The following is a 19758-nucleotide window of genomic DNA, read 5'->3' on the forward strand; positions in this document are numbered from 1 at the left end:
CTACCTTGTGTATTTTTATTTTTTTTTAGATGAGTGAATGGAGACTTGGTTAGGAGTAGGATGTGGAGTTTGTTGGGTATCCGTTAGAGGTTAGCACTCGTTGTATTCAAGTTCGTAATTCTTGTCTGCGTCGTAAACGTGCGATGGCGCCACACGCGCAACAATCGGAGCCATCGAGTTTTCTGCTTTTCGTGAGTTGTGGAATCGGCCATTGATCCAATATTTTCTCTGTGATTGAAAATTTTAAATCTCTGATGGATATACAAAAACGCGTATGAGTACTGAGGTAAGTCGTCCAACTTTGTGTTACATTTTTAATCTGTTTCCGTTGAGCTTTTTTCGAAATAATGAAAGATAATTAGGCATCAACGATCTGCCAAATTTTATTCCGCCATCTTTGTTATAAATTCGTTTACATCTTCCTGTGTATATTGCATTTTTTGCGATTATTTCATGTTTCGCGGTTCACTTTTAAATTTATTTCGGTCAGATCATCGTGCGTGTTACGCGTCGTTACAATGATACAATTTAACATTTGATTTTATTTTGTAATCTTCAAATCAAGTACGCGGGTTTCATAATTGCTGTTATGGCCTTGATTTTTTTCGTCCAAAAAAAACGAGAGTTATGAAATCAAGCATGTGGCGATAAATAAGAATTCGATGCCCTTCCTGCACTATGCTTCTTATCATTTTTAAATCAACGTTCTAATACCAAATATTAAACTGCTGTTGATTATTTAACTATAATATTTCATTTGATAATTTTATTATTCAATGAAAATATGTTGTATCGAGAAAAACGAATTATGTTTTGTTAGATATATGTGTATAAGGTAATTAGTTTTTGTGAATGGTTGATATGCTACAACAATAACTACACCAAAATTGAACTAAAATGTACAACTATTTTTTCAAAAAATTTCATTTTTTTATAGGCAACTTTTAATCATGTTGCATTTCTTTCCTCCTCTCTCTCTCTCTCTCTCTCTCTCTCTCTCTCTCTCTCTCTCTCTCTCTCTCTCTCTCTCTCTCTCTCTCGATGATTTGAATATTATTTAAAGATTTTAAATATTTCTATTTATATGACTGAAAACGCGTTTAACTTACATATAATTAATAAATATGATTTTCTACTTTACAATTAATGTTCTCTTTAAGTTCATTGTAGCATTAGGAGTTTAGGAGACACTGTCTACTTATTTTTTTAAAAGACAACTAATGGGATGGCAATATAATTTTAAAGATTAGTTTATTTGATTTTATAATATTAGAAATGATACCGGCAGATGAAATTAGAAGTTTCTCTATTACCGACTGTTTAGCGTTTTATTTTTGAAATTAAAAAATATTTTATTTGTATATATTTAAACGACACTTTGTTTGACTAATTTATGTATGGAAAAGAATAAAAGGATCATTTCTGTAAATATTTTTTATAAAAGCGTTTTATTTTCAATATATATTATATATATGCGTGTGTACGTGTATAAGAAATTATTTTCGCTATACTACATTCTATGTCTTCTCTGATCTACGTAAAAATACAAGTAATTAAGAGAAATTAATATAATTGAAACAACATGAATTATACGTGTGTGTAATTTCATTTCATTGTTCAGGTTTACTATGCACAGGAGTGTTAAAAAGTACTAAAGTCAAAATAATTCATTTAAAAATGTTCTTAGAAATGTATGTAATAATTTGAATAAAACTTTAATTTTGTACATATGTAAAGGTCAGTGTAGGTTTTAATAGGTTTCATAGAAAGTGTCGGAATTTGCATAAAAATCCACAGATATAGCACAGTATTGAGAAAATAAGAAAGCGAGAGTGGCATATCGATCCGGTTAGTTGAGTAGCCTACCTACCTCAACTCTTGGCCATATTTTTACTAGTTACTTTCATCGGCTGGATCTGGCTTTTTTTTCTCGATCTTTTTCTCAAGTGATACACTTGGATTATTGTGCGAAAATATTATTCTTAATATTGTCAAGTTTTCAATACTTTTGCACTCCATACAATATCTTCCATGATGTATAGAATTATGATATTAATTATAAACTTGCATGGCCACTTTACAACATTTAATTCAAATACACTGATTCTGACAAAAATCTTCCGTATTAAGTGTGTATGTGGAAATATGAAAAATACGCGTGATACAGTTACGTAATAGTTTTTATTATGTATAATCTGTCCAAAAAACAATAACTGTATCATCACAGATACATACGAGCGACTTTATTTGATACGTACGTACAAATTTTTTTTATTTGTGCGTTCACGAAGACAAAAAGAAATAATTCAAGGAAACGTCGTAAGATCTTTTACGGAAAATATAAGGAGACACTTGAATAATCTGAACACGTAGATCATAAAACTTCACACGTTTTATGGTATGCTGTTTACGAACGCTTAGTTTTTCTTCAGAATGTTTATCAAATTTTACAACGCGATGCGATGCGACGTGCGAAATGTAATTTCCGACCATGGCTTTCGTCTTACGTTTCTTATTTACACTCTAATTCTTGTTATTCTTAGACTGCTATTTTTTTTCTATTTTTTTTTTTTTGTTGCGATCATCCGTGATTTTGCCAAGGAAAAACAGCCAAATGTTCGACGTAACGAACGGGGGAGATGGGTGTTGGCAGATGAAAACTCTAGAGTCAATGCTGGTGGGCTGTTTTGGGCGGGCGACGGCTGTGCGTTAAAACGGCGGCAGTCAAGTTCAAGGCCACCGACTACCTTCCTTTCCCTTCTCGTCGGCGGAGCGGCCGCCGCCTCCAATACCACCACCGCCGCCGCCGCCGCCGCCGCCGCCGCCACCGCCACCACAGTCACCGTCACTGGTCTGCCGTCATAGGCCCCACAGCCACCGCCCCCGCCTCCTACTCACTCTCACCCTGTTATCGCGATACATATATACTTGTATCACGCATTACGCCAGTAGCGTATCAACTTAAGCTCAAGCAGCTTCGGACTGCTTCGACCATGGGGGTAAAGGAAGTTTTTTGAGACTCGATCGATCTATCTATTCGTTTAAAAATTCATTCGCCCTATACGCGTACGTAGAGATATGCTTCTTTTGTTAAAATCTTTATCAAACGTAGAATCATTCGTTTGATACGCATCGATTCACTCTCCTATGTAGAAAAACGCATTTATGAACGCGGTAGGAAGAGATTTACTTTGTAAAATGACTTATTTCGGAGTAGCTTCAAGATCAACGGTTTATCGTAGATTGATTATGACTATCACGATATCTATGCCTATGTTCGGTCTGTATTCACATGGAATGGTAATACGATTTGTTGTATATCGAGGTATGTAGTCTCCAGGTGATTTTATCATCGATAAATAGAGTCCGATTTAATTCCGTGAGCAAATGAAAAGCGTTTTTTTATAGGATAGCTCAAAGAAGATGATTTAAATTGTTTTTCTATTCTTTGTATGTCGATTATAAAAAGGCTATTCTTTTAGTTAACTCGAATATAGGTGGGATAGTAGGTGGAGAAATCTTTATCAAAGACATGCCCTAAGTGATAAGGTAAATTAGCGTAAGAAATGTGTTTCGCGAGATCGTGGGCGCCCGATGTTAGAATCGGCTCGCTCCGTGTATTACCGTATTCTCTGAATTGCCGTCAGTCGTGTACGGCTCGTCGCGCCGTTAAGGTCGTGGAAGGGGTATAGTGTGTATGTACGCGTGTGTCTATCCGTGTTCTTCATGAGTGCCTGGATCTTCGGCATCGCGATCATTTTTTCTTTTCGTTGTAGAAAAGTGTAAGTGGAAACGACAACCTCGTCTTCTTTCTACGGTCAAAATTGGACAAAACATGGATGCCTGGATGTACGACGTGGTAGGTGCTTCCGACACATAACCTCTCTCTTGTTCTTCTTCGATCTCGTGGCTTTGTTTACGTTGCTGCGCGCGCGTCGCGTAGTGGTTTTCTATTAATCGGTTGATCGAATGCCGAACAAAATTTCAATTATATCCAAGCAAGAGTCCTTAAAGAATTATACGATAGAGTGCATTTTAGGGTAGAGTAGGTCGTGTACCTTTTTACCTCGAATTATAAAGATACATAGATGCGTTGTTTTTAATTGTGCGGTGAATTTTCATTCTTTTTTTCCATTGATCCAGTCAAGTGAATTTTTACAAATCAGATGAATTTTCACGTGTATAGATAGCGTCAATTACAGCTGATGTTCATGGCATATTCGAATTCGTTTATTTTCTGATACAATGGAAATTACATATATTACCATTGTTCGTGTATCGTCACTTGGCTCTAACGACAACTCGGTTATTACGTTACGACGTGTCTGTTAGGTAATCTATCCTGTAACTCGCCGATCATTTTTCCTCGCCTGCCAGTTTTCAGCGATGTTACCGTTGATTCGCAATTGTTTTGATTCTATAATTAGTTCATATTTTTAATTCGAAAAGGTTCGATTTAATACAGGTAGATATTTGAATATAGATACGATTGTTGTAATTATTTCACTTGCGATACCCCCATAAGACATGCGCGTGCGACTTGAAATATTTTAGGTATACCATATTTAACTTGCTATATTATACGGCGTACACATATCGTGTATACTATCGTGTTCTATCGAATGTAAATGTTGTCATGAAAAACTAGTTTGTTTTGAGTATTGTGAAATAGCACGGCAAGTAACTGTGGACGAGAAACTTTTACCAAATACGTTTTCCAAACTCACTCGTATACGCGTTTTAATTCTTTCTCGGAATTTCATTTAATTATTGTTGTCATTTTCTTCAAATTACAAGCATTACACAAGTAGCGATTGGTACAATTCGAAAGGTAGAACATGGAAAATACGTACGATTAACCGTGAAATATAAAAATAGAGATAAAAATAGTAGACGCGTAACGATTATCTTTAGCTTTATTTTAAACCATTTCAATTGTTTTCCAATAAATTAATTTTGCACGTTCCGATATACAACCAATGATGTTCAACGATAACGAATATAATAAAAATAATTTCACGCCAATCTGTTCAGGGAGCTCTGAATCACTGGTAGAGAATTTTTCATAAAATTTATTTAAGGTTACACGCTACATAATACATACACATATGTATGTACGTACTATTTGTTACTTTCTTGTACAATTTTTCCGATGTATACGTTAACGGGAATAGGTTAGTCGGAAGTAAAAAAATCTCTTCTTTTTCATTTGGTGGCTCGTAGATGGAGCGATGGAGCCGTTAGTTGAATATGTCAAAAATTGCGTATATGCATCTACACCCACGCGATATTGGCCTTACGCAACTCCACGTGCGTAAATTGCAAAGAAACAATCGGAATCGTTTGTTTTACTTTTGACTTTTTGTTACCTACTATTTCGTTAAGCACGAAGGTGAGACGTTTTTGAATCGAAATCTATCGGATGTCGATGTTGATAATACGATTTCTTTTCTCGAAATAAATATTAGCTTATTTTATCGTTGGCACGAAAGATAATTTAATCTCGCGAAATTTTAAGTTCGATGGCACGCGAAACGTGTACAGGTAATGCCATCGGGTCGCCGCGATTGGCTGAGACTGTGACGAAAATAAAATTATGAAGTGCAGGTTCTACGGGAGAAAGGACCACCGCGCAAAAGAAAAGGAAAAAAAAAAGTTCATCACGCGGATGATACGTCAGCCGATATTTTTGGGATCCGACCCTTACCTTTATGTTAGAGAATGATTTCAAATCGTTCAAATCTGCGGCCCGATTGCTTCTTAAAGTACGTAAGACCGTTCTACTAACGCTTGCGGATTCAAAGCGTGATAGAGATGATTTATTTTTACGATAAACGTCTATCCGTTCGAAGCTATTTTTAATAAGTTGTTCGTTTGACGAATATTGGATTTATAGGAATTCAGTTCAGATGGGTTAAGAAACGGAAAAAAGAAAAGCGAAAACTGTTTAAAACAGTAGCTTTACGACGAAGGAAAATTATAAGAGATCGTGTGGCTGCACGTGGTATCAAGTCCCCCGGTGCACTCGTAACGGAGACCTTGCTCCGGCTTAAATTCGTTCTGTTCGTATCTCGCTTACCGCTTACACTATATGCGAAATTACGCGCGATCCTTGCGAGCACTCGCGCATTCATTCACATTCGACTAAGTGCATACTAGTATGTTACGCGTATACAGATTGATTCGAGCGACAAAAACAGCATGCGCTTTACAGCGATTACGAACGAGCGTACGTACGAGTATCGAGATGAAATTTGGGAAACCTGTTTAGAGCGCGCGCGATCTGGCGATGCAAGCGTAATTGTCCGCGAAGTACGCTGTTCGGTTTTCATATCGAATGGTGGGCACGGTGGGGCGCCTGCTGATAGACTACCGCGATCGCCGATTGGCTGCGCAGGTCGCGGTGATGATGCGGTGTCTGGTTTGTTAAGGAACACGCTCGATAAATTTCAAGCTACGAGACATGTCGGTGACGTCATTTCAGAGTGAAACCAGCCTTAACCTTGGACAATGTGCGAAACAGACCAAATTCTCTTACGTGTGAATTTTTAGTTCGGAAGATGTATGCGTCTGCTATCGTTTTCTGTTTTCGTTCTTTTCTTCCGTCCCAGGCTCGCTGAAACGGGAAAATGAATAAAAGTTAAGCCGATCCTATCGAACGATTCGAACTCAAAAAAGTAACATTCATTCAAAATGTTCACGTACATAAAAAGTTGTATCCAAGAACAAAGACATTTTTTACGTTTAATATTGCCGATTCGACCTATGTACATGCTTACGTATGTATCGTGGATGAAACTTCAAAATTAAAGTGAACGAAAGTGAGAGAGAGAGAAAGTTTCTGGTTATCTGGCCGACCGGTCGTTACATTCTCCTTCTGGTTTTATTCGATAAATTTGCGGCGAAATCGGAACAATAGTTATTACCAAAGGTTTGGCCTTGACCGCGACCCAGGGTCTTCATCCCTAGGGAAATCGATTTGTTCTCTGAACTTCTAATTCTGTAACCACCTACGTATAGTCGTAATATTGCAACATTGAGCGATGTAATAATTCAGGATTGTCGCGATCAGCTCGTTGCGGAAATTCCGTGGATACGCCGTGCATGCTACGATTTTCTTTTCTTTTGACAGAAATTTATCCGAAGGAAGTAAACATCCGCCGTAACTCGAGAAAATAGCTTGGTGTCCGGTTCCTCTTCATCATCTTCGATCTCGTGCTGGTTTCTCGAGTTATCTGAACAGGATTACGTAATCCAGGAACAGTTCCGTTCAGCGAGAGTATCGTTTCGCAAAAAAATTGGGCGTCATTCAATCGAACGACTAATTGTAAGATATCTGGTTCCACTTCGAGTCGTGTATCACCGAGTGCGATCGTTCGAGATTCACGTGTTATATATTTTTCAGTCGGACAATACAGGGAATCATCTGCAGATTATCTATATCTATACCACAAACACTCGGTCGATGTTAATCGTAGTTAATTTATCTTGATAGAATGTCGCCTCTTTAATGTTTACCAGTCTGCATTCGTATATGCCCATTCCTGTCAAATTCTAATTAGTTTCAACCTGCGATAGAATTAGCAGCAAGAATTTTACTCGATTCGAATAAAGTGCTGCGATCGATCTATTTTTTCTTTTCCATTGACGGCTCCTTTTTATTTATTTCGTTTCTGCCAGCTAAGTTTTTTCTTTTACTTACATAATCGATCAGTTTAAAAAGAAGCTGGACAAGTTTAACACATACATGTATGTACCTTGAAAATTTCTATATCCACCTATAGAATTTTTCTACGCCAGGATTACACTTTAGTTCGTTGATTTTCTACCTATAACTTGAAACGCTCGATAGTACCGTGGAATGATTCTTAAATATCCTTAAATATCCTTAAATATTGAATGGAATTATTATTGAGACATTTTTGCACCGCATTATCGTGATAGGAAAAAATTACGGATACTATGGATGTAATCGATATTTAGGTCAAGGCCTGTTCTAAAAATTGATGCGCGGTTACAGACTTCATTTTTCGTTTTCGTTTTTTTTTTATCCGTTTAGGTAATGCGTGTGTATGCGTGTGTATATAGCACATAACACAGAATGATCCTGAAACGAAATAGCTTTAAGGACCTTGATTCTTCTCCGTGTTACACATGTTGAGATAGCTTGAGTGGAATAATGTAATATAGTCAACGATTTCACGGGAATTTCAAGGTATGCAGGTCTTAAGGATTCAACGAAGAAAGCATTGGTATTATCGAGCAGAATGATCGCTAAGAAGATCTCGCGTAAAACGTGATGGTTCGTCGAGAAAAGTGTGACGGGTTCTTCTGTTTAGAATAAATAAATTTTAAAACATTTCAACTGCCGGAAGTAATTGATAGGTATCGATAGCCGAGTATCAAGCTGTTTGATAATTATCGATTATTACATCTGTGGATATTTATTGTCCATCGTTGACGCTAAAGGAATCTAAACACGAGGCAACCAACCAAAACAGAACAATACACGCGTATGATATATAATATATATATATAAAGAAAGTTTAAAATGAGAGTCGAACCGAGAAAAAGTGTGCGCGCGTACACGTGCGAGAGAGAGGATAACGTACGGGATGTACGGGACAGTAAGGGATGGAAAGAAGAAGAAGAAAGAGAGAGAGAGAGAGAGAGAGTCAGACACAGAGGTACTCAAGGTCGCGAGAGTCGGCCGTTTCCGTCGGAGTTCGGCGGCTAAAATTGTGTGTTAGCGCGGTTCTGCGGCCTTCGCGAACGTGGCCGCTTCTCTCACAGAAAAGTCAAGTTCAAGGCTAACCAGATACCAAGCGATACGTTCACTTCTCTCTTTTTCCATTCCATGATCTTTCCTTCCGTCTGCGCTTTAGTAACTGCTTAATCGAACAGGTTTATAAAGGAGTCTCATAGAATGGGAGAAAACGCGACAGAAGCGGTGCTGATTCCGAATAAACGCGTGGTTACGCAACCTCTGTGCTCTGCTTTGTCTCGTTAAACAACTTTCTCTTTTCTCCCCCATCGATTTGTTAGCGTTTTACGTTTCCGACTCTTCCGAGGAGTCGTTCGGAGTCGTCGCAGCGAGTTGTATCGCTATCGTTTACGCTCGTCGTTACGTATCTCGCTCGCAGTGTATCGTGCACGGCGTCAGTTTTTATTTCATTAATCTGAACGTGGGAGACACGCGTGCGAAGCAATTCGCACGGCTAGTCAGGTTCGAGGTTAACCAGATGCTTTGATGCTTTGTTTGTTTCCTTTTCCCCCTTTAATCTCTTGCTACCGTTCTACCTTGTTGTTCTCGTTCGCCCTATCGACACTTGTTTTACTCGCGAAATAAACGAACAATTTCGTTGGTACGCGGATATTAACGGAAACCATAATGAAATCGATGATACGCGTTTGTTACGAAGAAATTGAAGCGAACGACGTCTTGGTTGTAAATGGTCGCGTTCGAACGTGATAAGGGTTCGCCAACGGTAAGAGATAGATCATGTCTGGCAGAGCGTATAAATCTCGAGACGGGCGTCCCGAGCTGTTGCAAACGATGGTAACTGCATCTGAGAGAAAAGTCAAGTTCAAGGCTAACCAGACGCTACGCGCTCCTTCCTCTTTCCCTCGACCCTCTTTCTGTGTGCATTTAATATACGACACAGAGGGGCGGAAGGGCGCGCAGAGGAACAGGCTTACGCAATCCTTTCACCGTTACTTTGTTCACCATAGCCCCTAACCACCGTTCGTTTAAGGATTCCTCCTTCGTCGGGAACTCTGTTCGCGCGGCGGCTCCCCTCTACAAATTTAGCTCTTCGAACTATCATCAAACTATTTTACTGGATTTTAATCAACATCGTGCCCTGACCACGGGTATAATCAAAGAAATGTTTTTCATTTTTCTTTTACAGAATTGCCAACTGGTAGATTATATTTTGCGTTTACGGCAATACAGAACAACTAATTCAACGAACAATCCGCGCTCGTATTCCCGGGGAACATCGATGCTCTACGTATCGCGAATTTTCTGAAGTCAATTCTAAAAATGCTTGAGGCGTTGGTCGTGTTTAAAAATAGCAGTAAAAAAAAAAGAAAAAAAAAGGTGCAGCTGACTGCAAAGCAGACTCTGTCTCTTCTGGTTTTCGGTGTTCGCCACGATTTGCCTAACCCGCTCCACTGCCGTATCTCTTTACAGTTATGTACATGCGTATCAGTAAAATAGGTTCGGGTGGGAGGGTTTGTTATCACGCACACGTACATATTTCACGCGTAATGTTTAATCGAGAAGAAACAAATGGCAAACGCCGGGTGAAAGAAATGATACATCGAGGGAAAGAGTTTTAAAAGCGTTACAAGGGACAGTGAGCAGTGAAACGTTTGTACGATTGTTTCAGGTTTATATGATGCCCGGTGGCGGCACCGAAAGTATGATAGGAAACAATCGGACCATGGCGAACATTAAACAAGAAGTCGAGAATCCTACGACACCTACGCAAAACTATCAAGTCTGTTCACCGACTACCACTCTTCAACATCAAGAGGTATTTTGGGCACATGTACTTTTTACGGTCGAGTGAGACTTATTGCGATTCGTGAGACCCGATTGAAAATGTAAAATAACTTGAAAGAAATGGAACGCATCGCGTTCACATAACGTCATCATTGTTGATGCAACTTAGGTCGCGTTTCAGGTGATTTGCAGTAAAATAGAGGTGCCACCGGATTACGGTGGCGGAGGAGGTAGTCCTGGTAGTCCGGAAATGCATCATTGTTCATCGACCACGCAACCTTTAGGAACACCAGAGGTAGAGAGACGGTTGTAACGCGAGCTAATCTTTTCATTATTCGAATAACGCGAAATGTTTCATTTTATTTAGGAAGGCGTAAAAGAGGAGGACATGATACCTAGAAGGCTTTGCCTGGTGTGCGGGGATGTAGCAAGCGGGTTTCATTATGGAGTCGCGTCTTGCGAAGCGTGCAAAGCTTTCTTCAAAAGAACTATACAAGGTAACGAGAGTTTCTCCTCGCTTTTAGAAATATTATTTCGCTTCCAAAGAGTTTTCCAGGTAGCACCATAGCATCTTGATATGTTTTTTCTACCTTCGTCCTATGTATTTCTTCGACTTGGAATCGATTCGAAAGGAGCTACGTACGTGAAATTACAATACGAGATCGGTGCTATCTGGACGCGAACCACGTATATTACAATAAAATAGCGAGTAATTTCACAGGTAACATCGAGTACACGTGTCCAGCGAACGGGGAATGCGAAATAAACAAACGCAGAAGGAAAGCGTGTCAAGCGTGTAGGTTTCAAAAGTGCCTTAGACAAGGCATGTTGAAAGAAGGTGTCCGATTGGATCGTGTCCGAGGGGGGAGACAAAAATATAGAAGATCCACCGATCCCTACACGCTGGTGAAAACAGAACGGTTGGAAGGTGATTTTTCTTGTTTTTTAATCAAACCTTGTGTTTATAAATATCACGTTTCGATCGCGCGATCGCATCAGTATAGTAAACACGCACTAGCACACCTCAAGGTAGACACGATTAAGTGTTTGATATTTTATTGTTTCTAGCAAACGTAACGACGGGAGCTTCTAACGAAATAATAAGTAAGCTATCTAAGGCTCCTTTCACTTTACATATTATATTCGAAGTCGGATACTTTGATTCGTTAGTAAATTTCTTGGGCGTGACACGAAATCATCTTGCATCTAACGTAAATACATATAAACGCGTACTGCATGCTCAAATGGTAAATTGTTCTATTCGTTGATAGATAATAAAATGCTAGAAGCTTTGGCTGCCTGTGAACCCGACATGCTACAGGTTTCCAATCTTTCGCACACACTCGACACAGATCAGAGAATACTTGGACAGTTATCCGACTTGTACGATCGAGAATTAGTCGGTATAATCGGTAATGTATATCGTTCGGTCTTAACTAATTACGTTCATATTAAATACGATTAATTTCAAATACGATTAAGCTACCGTACGTGTAATTTGAACCCCCTTCTAACCGTAGGTTGGGCAAAGCAGATACCTGGATTCAGTAGTTTACCTTTAAACGACCAAATGCGACTTCTACAGAGTACGTGGGCCGAGATATTAACGTTTAGTTTAGCGTGGAGGAGCATGCCAAATAACGGTAGATTAAGGTTTGCCCAAGATTTTACCCTTGACGAGCGACTGGCACGCGAGTGTCACTGTACAGAACTTTACACGCATGTAAGTATCGTTTCCTCGTTTCAATGATTCCGTTTCGTCGTGTACCTCTTGAGTACATGCACGCGTGTTCTTTCTTGTTGAACAGTGTATTCAGATTGTCGAAAGGCTCCAAAGATTGGGCTTAGCCAGAGAAGAATATTATGTATTGAAAGCATTGATATTGGCGAACAGTGATGCGAAGTCAGACGAACCGCAGGCGCTCTATTGCTTCCGTGATGTTATCTTGAATTCTCTGTCAGATTGTGTGGCGGCACTAAGACCGGGGCAAGCGCTTCGTGCCACCCAAAACATGTTCCTAGTGTTACCTAGCCTCAGACAGGTTGATGGAATTGTTAGAAGATTTTGGTCTAGCGTCTATCGAACGGGCAAAGTACCGATGAACAAGCTCTTCGTAGAAATGTTAGAAGCTGCTTATTACCGATGAAGTTCCAACACGAACGCGATCTTAAACAACATTCGTATTAAGGACTCTATAGAATCACTGTTACCGAGTATGTAATATCAACGTTATATTTATTATACGTTGACGCAACAGTGAGAAGGGCACGCGTTCTGTTATGCCCCTACAGTACGTATCTGCGGAAGACGGTGAGAGTGACAGTGAAATGCAAAATGAAACGAAGACTGTGCAGTTTATATTCGTTTCCTTTAAGAGAAAGAGGGCGAGAGGGGGGGAGAGAGATTTGTGTGTAAGAGAGAGAAAGAGAGAGAGAGAGAGAGAGAGAGGGAAACTCTCATAGAGATGAAAGAGAAAAATTAAAAAAAAATCTAAGAGAAAAGAGAAAAAACGAAAAGTCTTTATTTTTCAAACGCGAAAGCTGTTGGAACGTGGTGGAGCTTTGGCCAGTGATATCAGCAGTAGTTGAAACTCGCGAGACAGTTTAAGATAGCAGGCACATTGTTTTGTCGAAATAACCAAACTTTCCTTTTCGAGTACCCCTTTTACAGGTACAGAGAAAAACGATGTTATTTCAGGATAGGATACGTAGTACAAGACGCGAGATGCTTTTATCCGGAGCTCTCACTTTAGGATTATTTATGAGAAACCTGTCGCCAGACAGAAGAACCTACCAAATAAATAAAATGTTTTCATTTACGTACCGATCGGTAAAGATCGCAATACCGAACCGGTGATGTGGTAAAAATCAAACGCAAATGTACTAACTGTGGGTGTTTGACGTTCTAGCGTTAGCATCGTGTTAACAAACTACTACCAGATTAATCAAAATTACACGTAGCTCTGATTCGAATGTTATTTTAGTTGTGTCTTTTCTCTAAGGAAAAAAAAATATAAAAAAAAAGAAAAAAAGGAAGAAGAAGCAGGAAAAGTACAGTCAATTTCGAAATTAGTGGAACGTGAACTCTCTATTTTTAATAGCGTTGATAAAAGGTATGCCATTTTATATAGAGTAACACACTGCACAGTTTAATACTATTAAATGTAAAGACCGATAAATGTAAATCGATGTGGTGTACTGCAGTAAACATCCATAGTTATATATGTAGTATCAGGTGAATGAATTTAGTATGTGCCGTTGTACAAATCGAACCAATTACGTGAACAGAGCTGTGAACAGTGAGCAAGAAAAAGCGAAAGAATGGCTGGATCGTTCTCTAATTAGCGCCATGCTGTTTTGTACGAGATATCGTGGAAAAATAATGTTTCGAGAATGAACCTTTGGCCAGGTTGCCAGGTTCTTAGGAAAAGTGGAAGAAAAATTTAATTGATTGTTGAAACGATTGCGAAATGTTATTCGCGCGTGCCACACATAGAGAGAGAGAGAGAGAGAGAGAGAGAGAGAGAGAGAGAGAGAGAGAGAGAGAGAGAGAGAGAGAGAGAGAGAGAGAGAGAGAGAGAGAGAAGGTGAGAAAGAGAGAGAGAGAGTTTGCGTGCGTGTGTGTGTATGTGAGGGAGAGAGTGAATGAGTGAGAGAGAGAGTGAATGAGTGAGTGAGAGAGAGAGAGAGAGAGAGAGAGTGAGAGGGAGTAGGAGAATATATATTATATATTATTATATTATATTATATTATATTATATTATATTATATTATATTATACGTATTCAGGGATCTTTATTATCTAGCTATTATTGTTACGAGATCTGTGCACAGATCTTGCGCATAATATCGCTTTTTTGAAGCGAGAGATCGTAATATCTTGTAGGAGCCAAAAATCACACGCAAAATTTTATTTCTTAAAGGAGGAAAAATTGTAACGAAATTGAAAAAAAGAAAAAGTGGAGTCTTTTTATTTGTTAATTACACGCGAAGAGACGCAAGATTTCTAGCGTTTTAGATTCTAGCTTTCGTTGTTTCGCGATTAATCGATATTAGAGAAAGGAAATTCAGAAATTATTTAGTGAAAAGTTAACAAGTAGTAAAATCAGAGTAAATTAGATGTTAAGGGAATCGAGTTGCTCGAAACTTTGTGATCTTGAAGTGCGTTGTATTCGTGTGATGTTCAGAGTGCAATAATATCGGAACATGCGAGTGTATTTTTCTCTTGGTCAATCGACCGCGACGGTCTTTTGAGTTTTTCTTTATTCGAGTATTATTTCATCATCGTATTTTTCTAACGTACGAAGCTTTGTTTAATCCTCCTGCATTTAAATACACGATGCAAATATTTGAAAGTGAAAGCTTACGTATTGCGTGTCCTTCCTCCATTAGTTTTTCTCGATTACCTAAGTAGATTCGTTCCTTGTTATTAAACGGACAAGATGCAACGAAGAGGAGAAAGATAATGGCTATTCAAGCCACTGCGAATTTTTGTTGTATCGCTCGCACTTTTCAGCTTTCTTCTGGTTTTTTTTTCTTTTTTTTCCTTCTTTCTTTATTTATAATTAACGAATCACAGCAAAAATAAAAGAATGAAATAATGTTTGCCTCACTGCCTTTCAGGTTGCGAAGTTTGGTAAAGTACCAAATGTTGATTGTGAATTGGGAAATTAATTGATGTTGATCGAATATTACTGCGATTATATAAGTGCTGGAAACTATCTGTCGAAACATTTATCTTAACAGATTATGCGAATATTTGTTAAAGAATCGATACTCGATGTTTCTACGATATTCGTCGTTTATCGATAATATTGCGCATTGTTTCAAAACATCTCGCAATCTGTTTTATTCATATCGAATGTACAAACATTTTTTTAAATCACTGCTAGCAAACAGTTTGTATATCAAATTGTACGCGTTTCGAGTGCGCTTTTATATTTCAATAGATAGGTAGCAGTTTCTTTTTCTTTTCTTTTTAAACACTCATGGAAAAATGTTCACTTGTTTTTTTTTGAGCGGATGGTTTTTAAATAGGCCTAAAGATATTTTGTATTCGACGTTTGAACTTTTGAAGATTTCATCGAATTTAATATAGCGATCGAATCGTTGCTGCAGGGCATAGTCTATCGCGCAAAGCCTTTGGGCCAATGTTTGATCAACGATGTCAGTTGTAATGGAACGATTCGATTCATTCTCTGGTGTGTGCTGCGCGAACGAGAAAATAGGGCCAGGAAAACATTTTTATGAATCAGAGTAGAGATGCCGATTGAACGTTGCTCTTTGCGAACATTTTCTCCACATGATATATCTATGTATTCGTCGATTCGCCCGTGGCGGTAGAATCATGGTCTCAGGGTTTCAATAAATAACCAACAAGCAAACAAATGATACAAATTTAGACGTATACAAATGCATATAGTAAAGCGAGTCGGTATATTTGTGAAGCAAAATATTATAATAGTAACAGTATAGTAATAACGATGATGATGACGACGACGACGACGACGACGACGACGATTATGATGATAATAATAACAATAATAATACCAATAATAATAATAGTAACGATAAAAAGAATATTACTATTAATATCATGATGATGATGATGTTGATGATGATAATGATGATGATGGTGATGATGATAATAAAGATAACGATGTCAAGAAACACTGCATAGTGATTTCTTGCATTGTAAATCGAGAGTTGCGTGTTTGCTTTGCATGCTGGTGCATGTACATCGCGAAAAAAAAGAGGTAATAATTCTAATATCAGTTTATTTCTCGATAGATAAATGTTAACCAATTCGCGTGTTTTGCAACAAGAAATTCGACCAGATATAACACGTTCACTCTTCTCTCGCGGCACGCGCGAGCGTTAAGTAATATATAAGGAATGACTCCTAAACTCGAAATGTTTCTCATGTCTACGTCACAACGAGTAGTGTTTTACAAAGTTGGTAGATTCGTTTCCTCTCTTCGAAAGTACACAGAAAATGGTTCTTTCGAAAGAACCTGCTCTTTTCCTCGTTCGTTCGGAACGAACGAACTTACCTCTCGGATCAGCGTATAAATAATTGTACCTGTTGCGAAGAAAAAAAAAGGAACGCTGCTTCTGCAGTTGATTAGGCGTAATTATAATTTTTATACAAGCAACCAGACAATATACGTGTAGTTGAATGATGATATGTCCGACGATGAGCATTAGGGAATAAATCGATAGAGGAGAATAATAATAAAGTGGGAAAGAAGCTCGATCTTTGTTCTTCCACATACGCATATGTATAATCTCCAATTGTACGGACTCCCCGCTCCACGAGAATATTTGCGAACATTCACGTTTGAAATGTGCCGATTCCAACGAAACAGTAGATACACGCGGCCTCAGTTGGCGCAGCAATCATGTCGGGAGTAGCGGTTCCGCGTGTGCTTTTTTATTTATCAGCCTTCTTTCTCTCTACCTTTCCTAGTAAGTGTTACTTTTAATAACATACGTGTTTATGTGCCCGTTGCACGTACCTATTTGATTGAAAAACGGCATTTCCTCTCAGAAGCAACCACCTCGTGCACGTTGCCGGACGATTGTCTGGAATTCGATATCGAGGAGCTGGAGGATTACTTGTCGAAGCTCGATTTCGAGAACGTACCAACGATCGATATGATGATTGGTGGGTTCAAGTGTCCGGTCACAGCTTTACCGTTCGGGGCCCTAAAGTCGGACTGGGCAAGGTTGCTGCTTCTGCGAGACGCGCAACCTAGGGAGCCGGTTTTTCTCGAGAAACTCGGTCGTCTTTTCAGAATCTTGGCGATTGCTTACTTTCGAATGGAAGAACGCTTCGATGTCGAACGGTTTGGATCACGGAGTACGAGCAGGTCGGTGTGCGATAGTCGAGTGCGGCACGATGGTTTTACTTTGCTTTTTTTTATTTTCAATGCAATCGCGTATTTCGCTGTGTAATTTTAGATTTAGGTGAAACCATTGCGCTCTATAGTGTTAAACGATAATAGTCCTTCTTTCTTTGTCAGCTCGCTCTGTCTATTATTTTATCATTCTTGATCGAATACATTTCGGTAGCTCGAACGTATCGTCCACCGATGGGACTACCGCCAGCGTAAACTTGGGGAAGGAAGCCGGGAAATTCGATAACTCGATAATCGATTCCACCACTGTGTCAAATCAAAATACTTTCTGGAATTCCTTGATTCCTAACGTTTCACGAGCTAAGGTAAAGAAACCGGCGATCCAGAGAAAGGTTCCATTGGATAATGGGTTTTGGAAATACAGTGTGATATCGCGAAGTGGTACTCCTACTTCTTCGGTAGCGATATCGACATCCGACGTGGAAGAGGCGAATAGATCGAAGGAAAGTTCAACGAAATCGAAAAAACGCGGAAGTCTAAACGTTAGCGTGGATAAAAGTTGGCCTTTCGGGTGGTTCTATAATTTCGGGCGCGAGGATGAAAACGAATCCAGGTATTTCACCGTTTTACACGTGCCGTTGCGTACCTGTACTCTTTATTTCTCGCTCTTTTTTTTCTCTTCTCGTTTATCCGACAATTATTTGATATCCTATTTACAATTACAGGAGCAATGCGGTTGATTCGCCAGGTATCGATATCAAATGCAACGAGAAGATACCTTAAGGACAAAGGATAAATTTCACATGGAACAACAACAGAAGAGGAGGTTTTAAGAATGGACAGAAAAATGAGAATATATATAGCTGTTTGTACCGTATAATTTGGTTGGACGTGAGCGTACCGTGTAACGAGTGGACATCCGTGGACGCACTCTTATCAGCGATATCGTGTGGGCCAGTCCATAAATTCACGAGTCTGCTCCGACTCCGCTGACTGATGTTTACGAGTTCCGCAGTTTGGTGTATCATACTACTACAAACTACTTACTTACTCTATAGTATAGTATTCGCAATGGTTTACGAGATCGTAAACGAATCCTCTCTCATTATTCGAATTTCTCTGTAGGATTTTTCTCTACGGCAAACATACATAGAGGTGTAAGTACTCGTATACTCGTATACGAATAGAGTGGAATCGTTCGTGGACGCGATACAATTTACACCGTCGATGATTGTCGAATGAGGGTATCGTATGTCGGATGCGATTACGATCCAGTTGAAATTACACGCTGAAAATATTCTCGTTATTCGCGGGGAAACGGAATGAAAATGGTTGCGTCGGGTGTCGTAATTGGCTTTTCGCAAACTATCGTCACTCGATGGTTTAATAACGATTTTTCGCGATATACCAATCGCTTCGCGATTAATAACCAGTCGAAGGTATGCGAATAAATATAGGTATGTTCGATGAACGCGCGGTACCGTTCCGAATAATTCCCCGATATTTTTGTTAAAATACCCGTCTCGATTCATCCCGTCTGCCGAATTACAACCTACAATGGTCTATGTAAACGGGTCTTGCGCGCGTACATTGTTCAAAATATATTACCGTTAGGTATATAGAAACGCGGAATCGAGTAACTTTATCGCTTATGCTGCTTGCTTAAATTATTCGGTATAAGCTAGATTTTCATCTATAAATACGCTTGAAAATTAAATTTCCACGGTTCGTTTATCGCTGGTTAGCTAGTTCGTAGCTTCTAACGCGATGAAATCAATGTAAACGTCGCCGGAATTTACCATCTAATATCGTACTTGTCGCGCACCGTTCCACCTTTTACACAGAGACTGTAAAGGTTTACGCGATTACCGTTGCGTTCGTTGCTCGCGTCATCGAACCGTACTCGGTGTTCCGAGCCGCGTCTTCTTTAGAGGGACCGAGCAACAAAGCGAGCTACATTTATTAGAGTAAACGGCTGCGGAACGGATTAGCGGCGCATCCTTTCTCCTTCCGAGAGAATGAATTATCCAGTGTTCGCCGGGACGAAAATCGTTTTCGAATTTCGTCGAATGGGGAGCATCTGCCTCGTCCACGGCGAGGTCGATTCCTTTCTGCAATCGTCCGCGAGCGGGTGTATCAATCGCGGGGAAATTTGTTGCGTTTTTTTTTTCTTTTGCCCCCCTTTTTTTGTCTTGCGATTACACGCGAACCGGAGTGGGATGGCTGGCTGTACATCGTTCCTTGGGACGAAAACAAATTAGTTCCGCTTAAACGGAACTCGACTCGGAGAGATTTCTAGGGTGTGTTCGTGTCGAGCATACGGGAGAATAGCGGAACGTTCGTCTGCTCTGACCGTTCGTCAGGATTACTTTAGCCTCCTCGAGGAGGT

General features: G+C 39.4%; 2 protein-coding genes across 7 annotated transcripts; both read left to right on the forward strand.

Annotated features, from left to right (window-relative positions):
- The first annotated feature begins 137 nt into the window (after positions 1–137).
- Err (estrogen-related receptor) lies at positions 138–12909 on the forward strand. Of its 6 annotated transcripts, none has more exons than XM_076911074.1 (9): positions 138–286; positions 10395–10541; positions 10692–10805; positions 10878–11007; positions 11217–11438; positions 11579–11614; positions 11782–11922; positions 12031–12233; positions 12319–12909. In XM_076911074.1, exons 1-9 carry the CDS (start codon positions 275–277, stop codon positions 12655–12657), a joined length of 1344 nt encoding a protein of 447 aa, XP_076767189.1. In that variant the 5' UTR covers positions 138–274; the 3' UTR covers positions 12658–12909. The 6 variants fall into 6 exon arrangements, with proteins under 6 accessions (XP_076767189.1, XP_076767205.1, XP_076767180.1 ...); XM_076911090.1 differs by lacking the exon at positions 138–286 and adding an exon at positions 2820–3066; XM_076911065.1 differs by lacking the exon at positions 138–286 and adding an exon at positions 3532–3859.
- A 3920-nt stretch (positions 12910–16829) lies between these two features.
- On the forward strand, positions 16830–17641 carry LOC143428409 (uncharacterized; the record flags this gene model as incomplete). The annotated part of the gene is made up of 3 exons (XM_076903288.1): positions 16830–16977; positions 17060–17381; positions 17584–17641. Coding segments are annotated over exons 1-3 (447 nt in total), but the record flags the coding sequence as incomplete, so codon positions are not given.
- Positions 17642–19758: the final 2117 nt, after the last annotated feature.

The sequence above is a fragment of the Xylocopa sonorina genome, chromosome 1 (assembly GCF_050948175.1).
Source record: "Xylocopa sonorina isolate GNS202 chromosome 1, iyXylSono1_principal, whole genome shotgun sequence".
Lineage (NCBI taxonomy): Eukaryota > Metazoa > Arthropoda > Insecta > Hymenoptera > Apidae > Xylocopa > Xylocopa sonorina.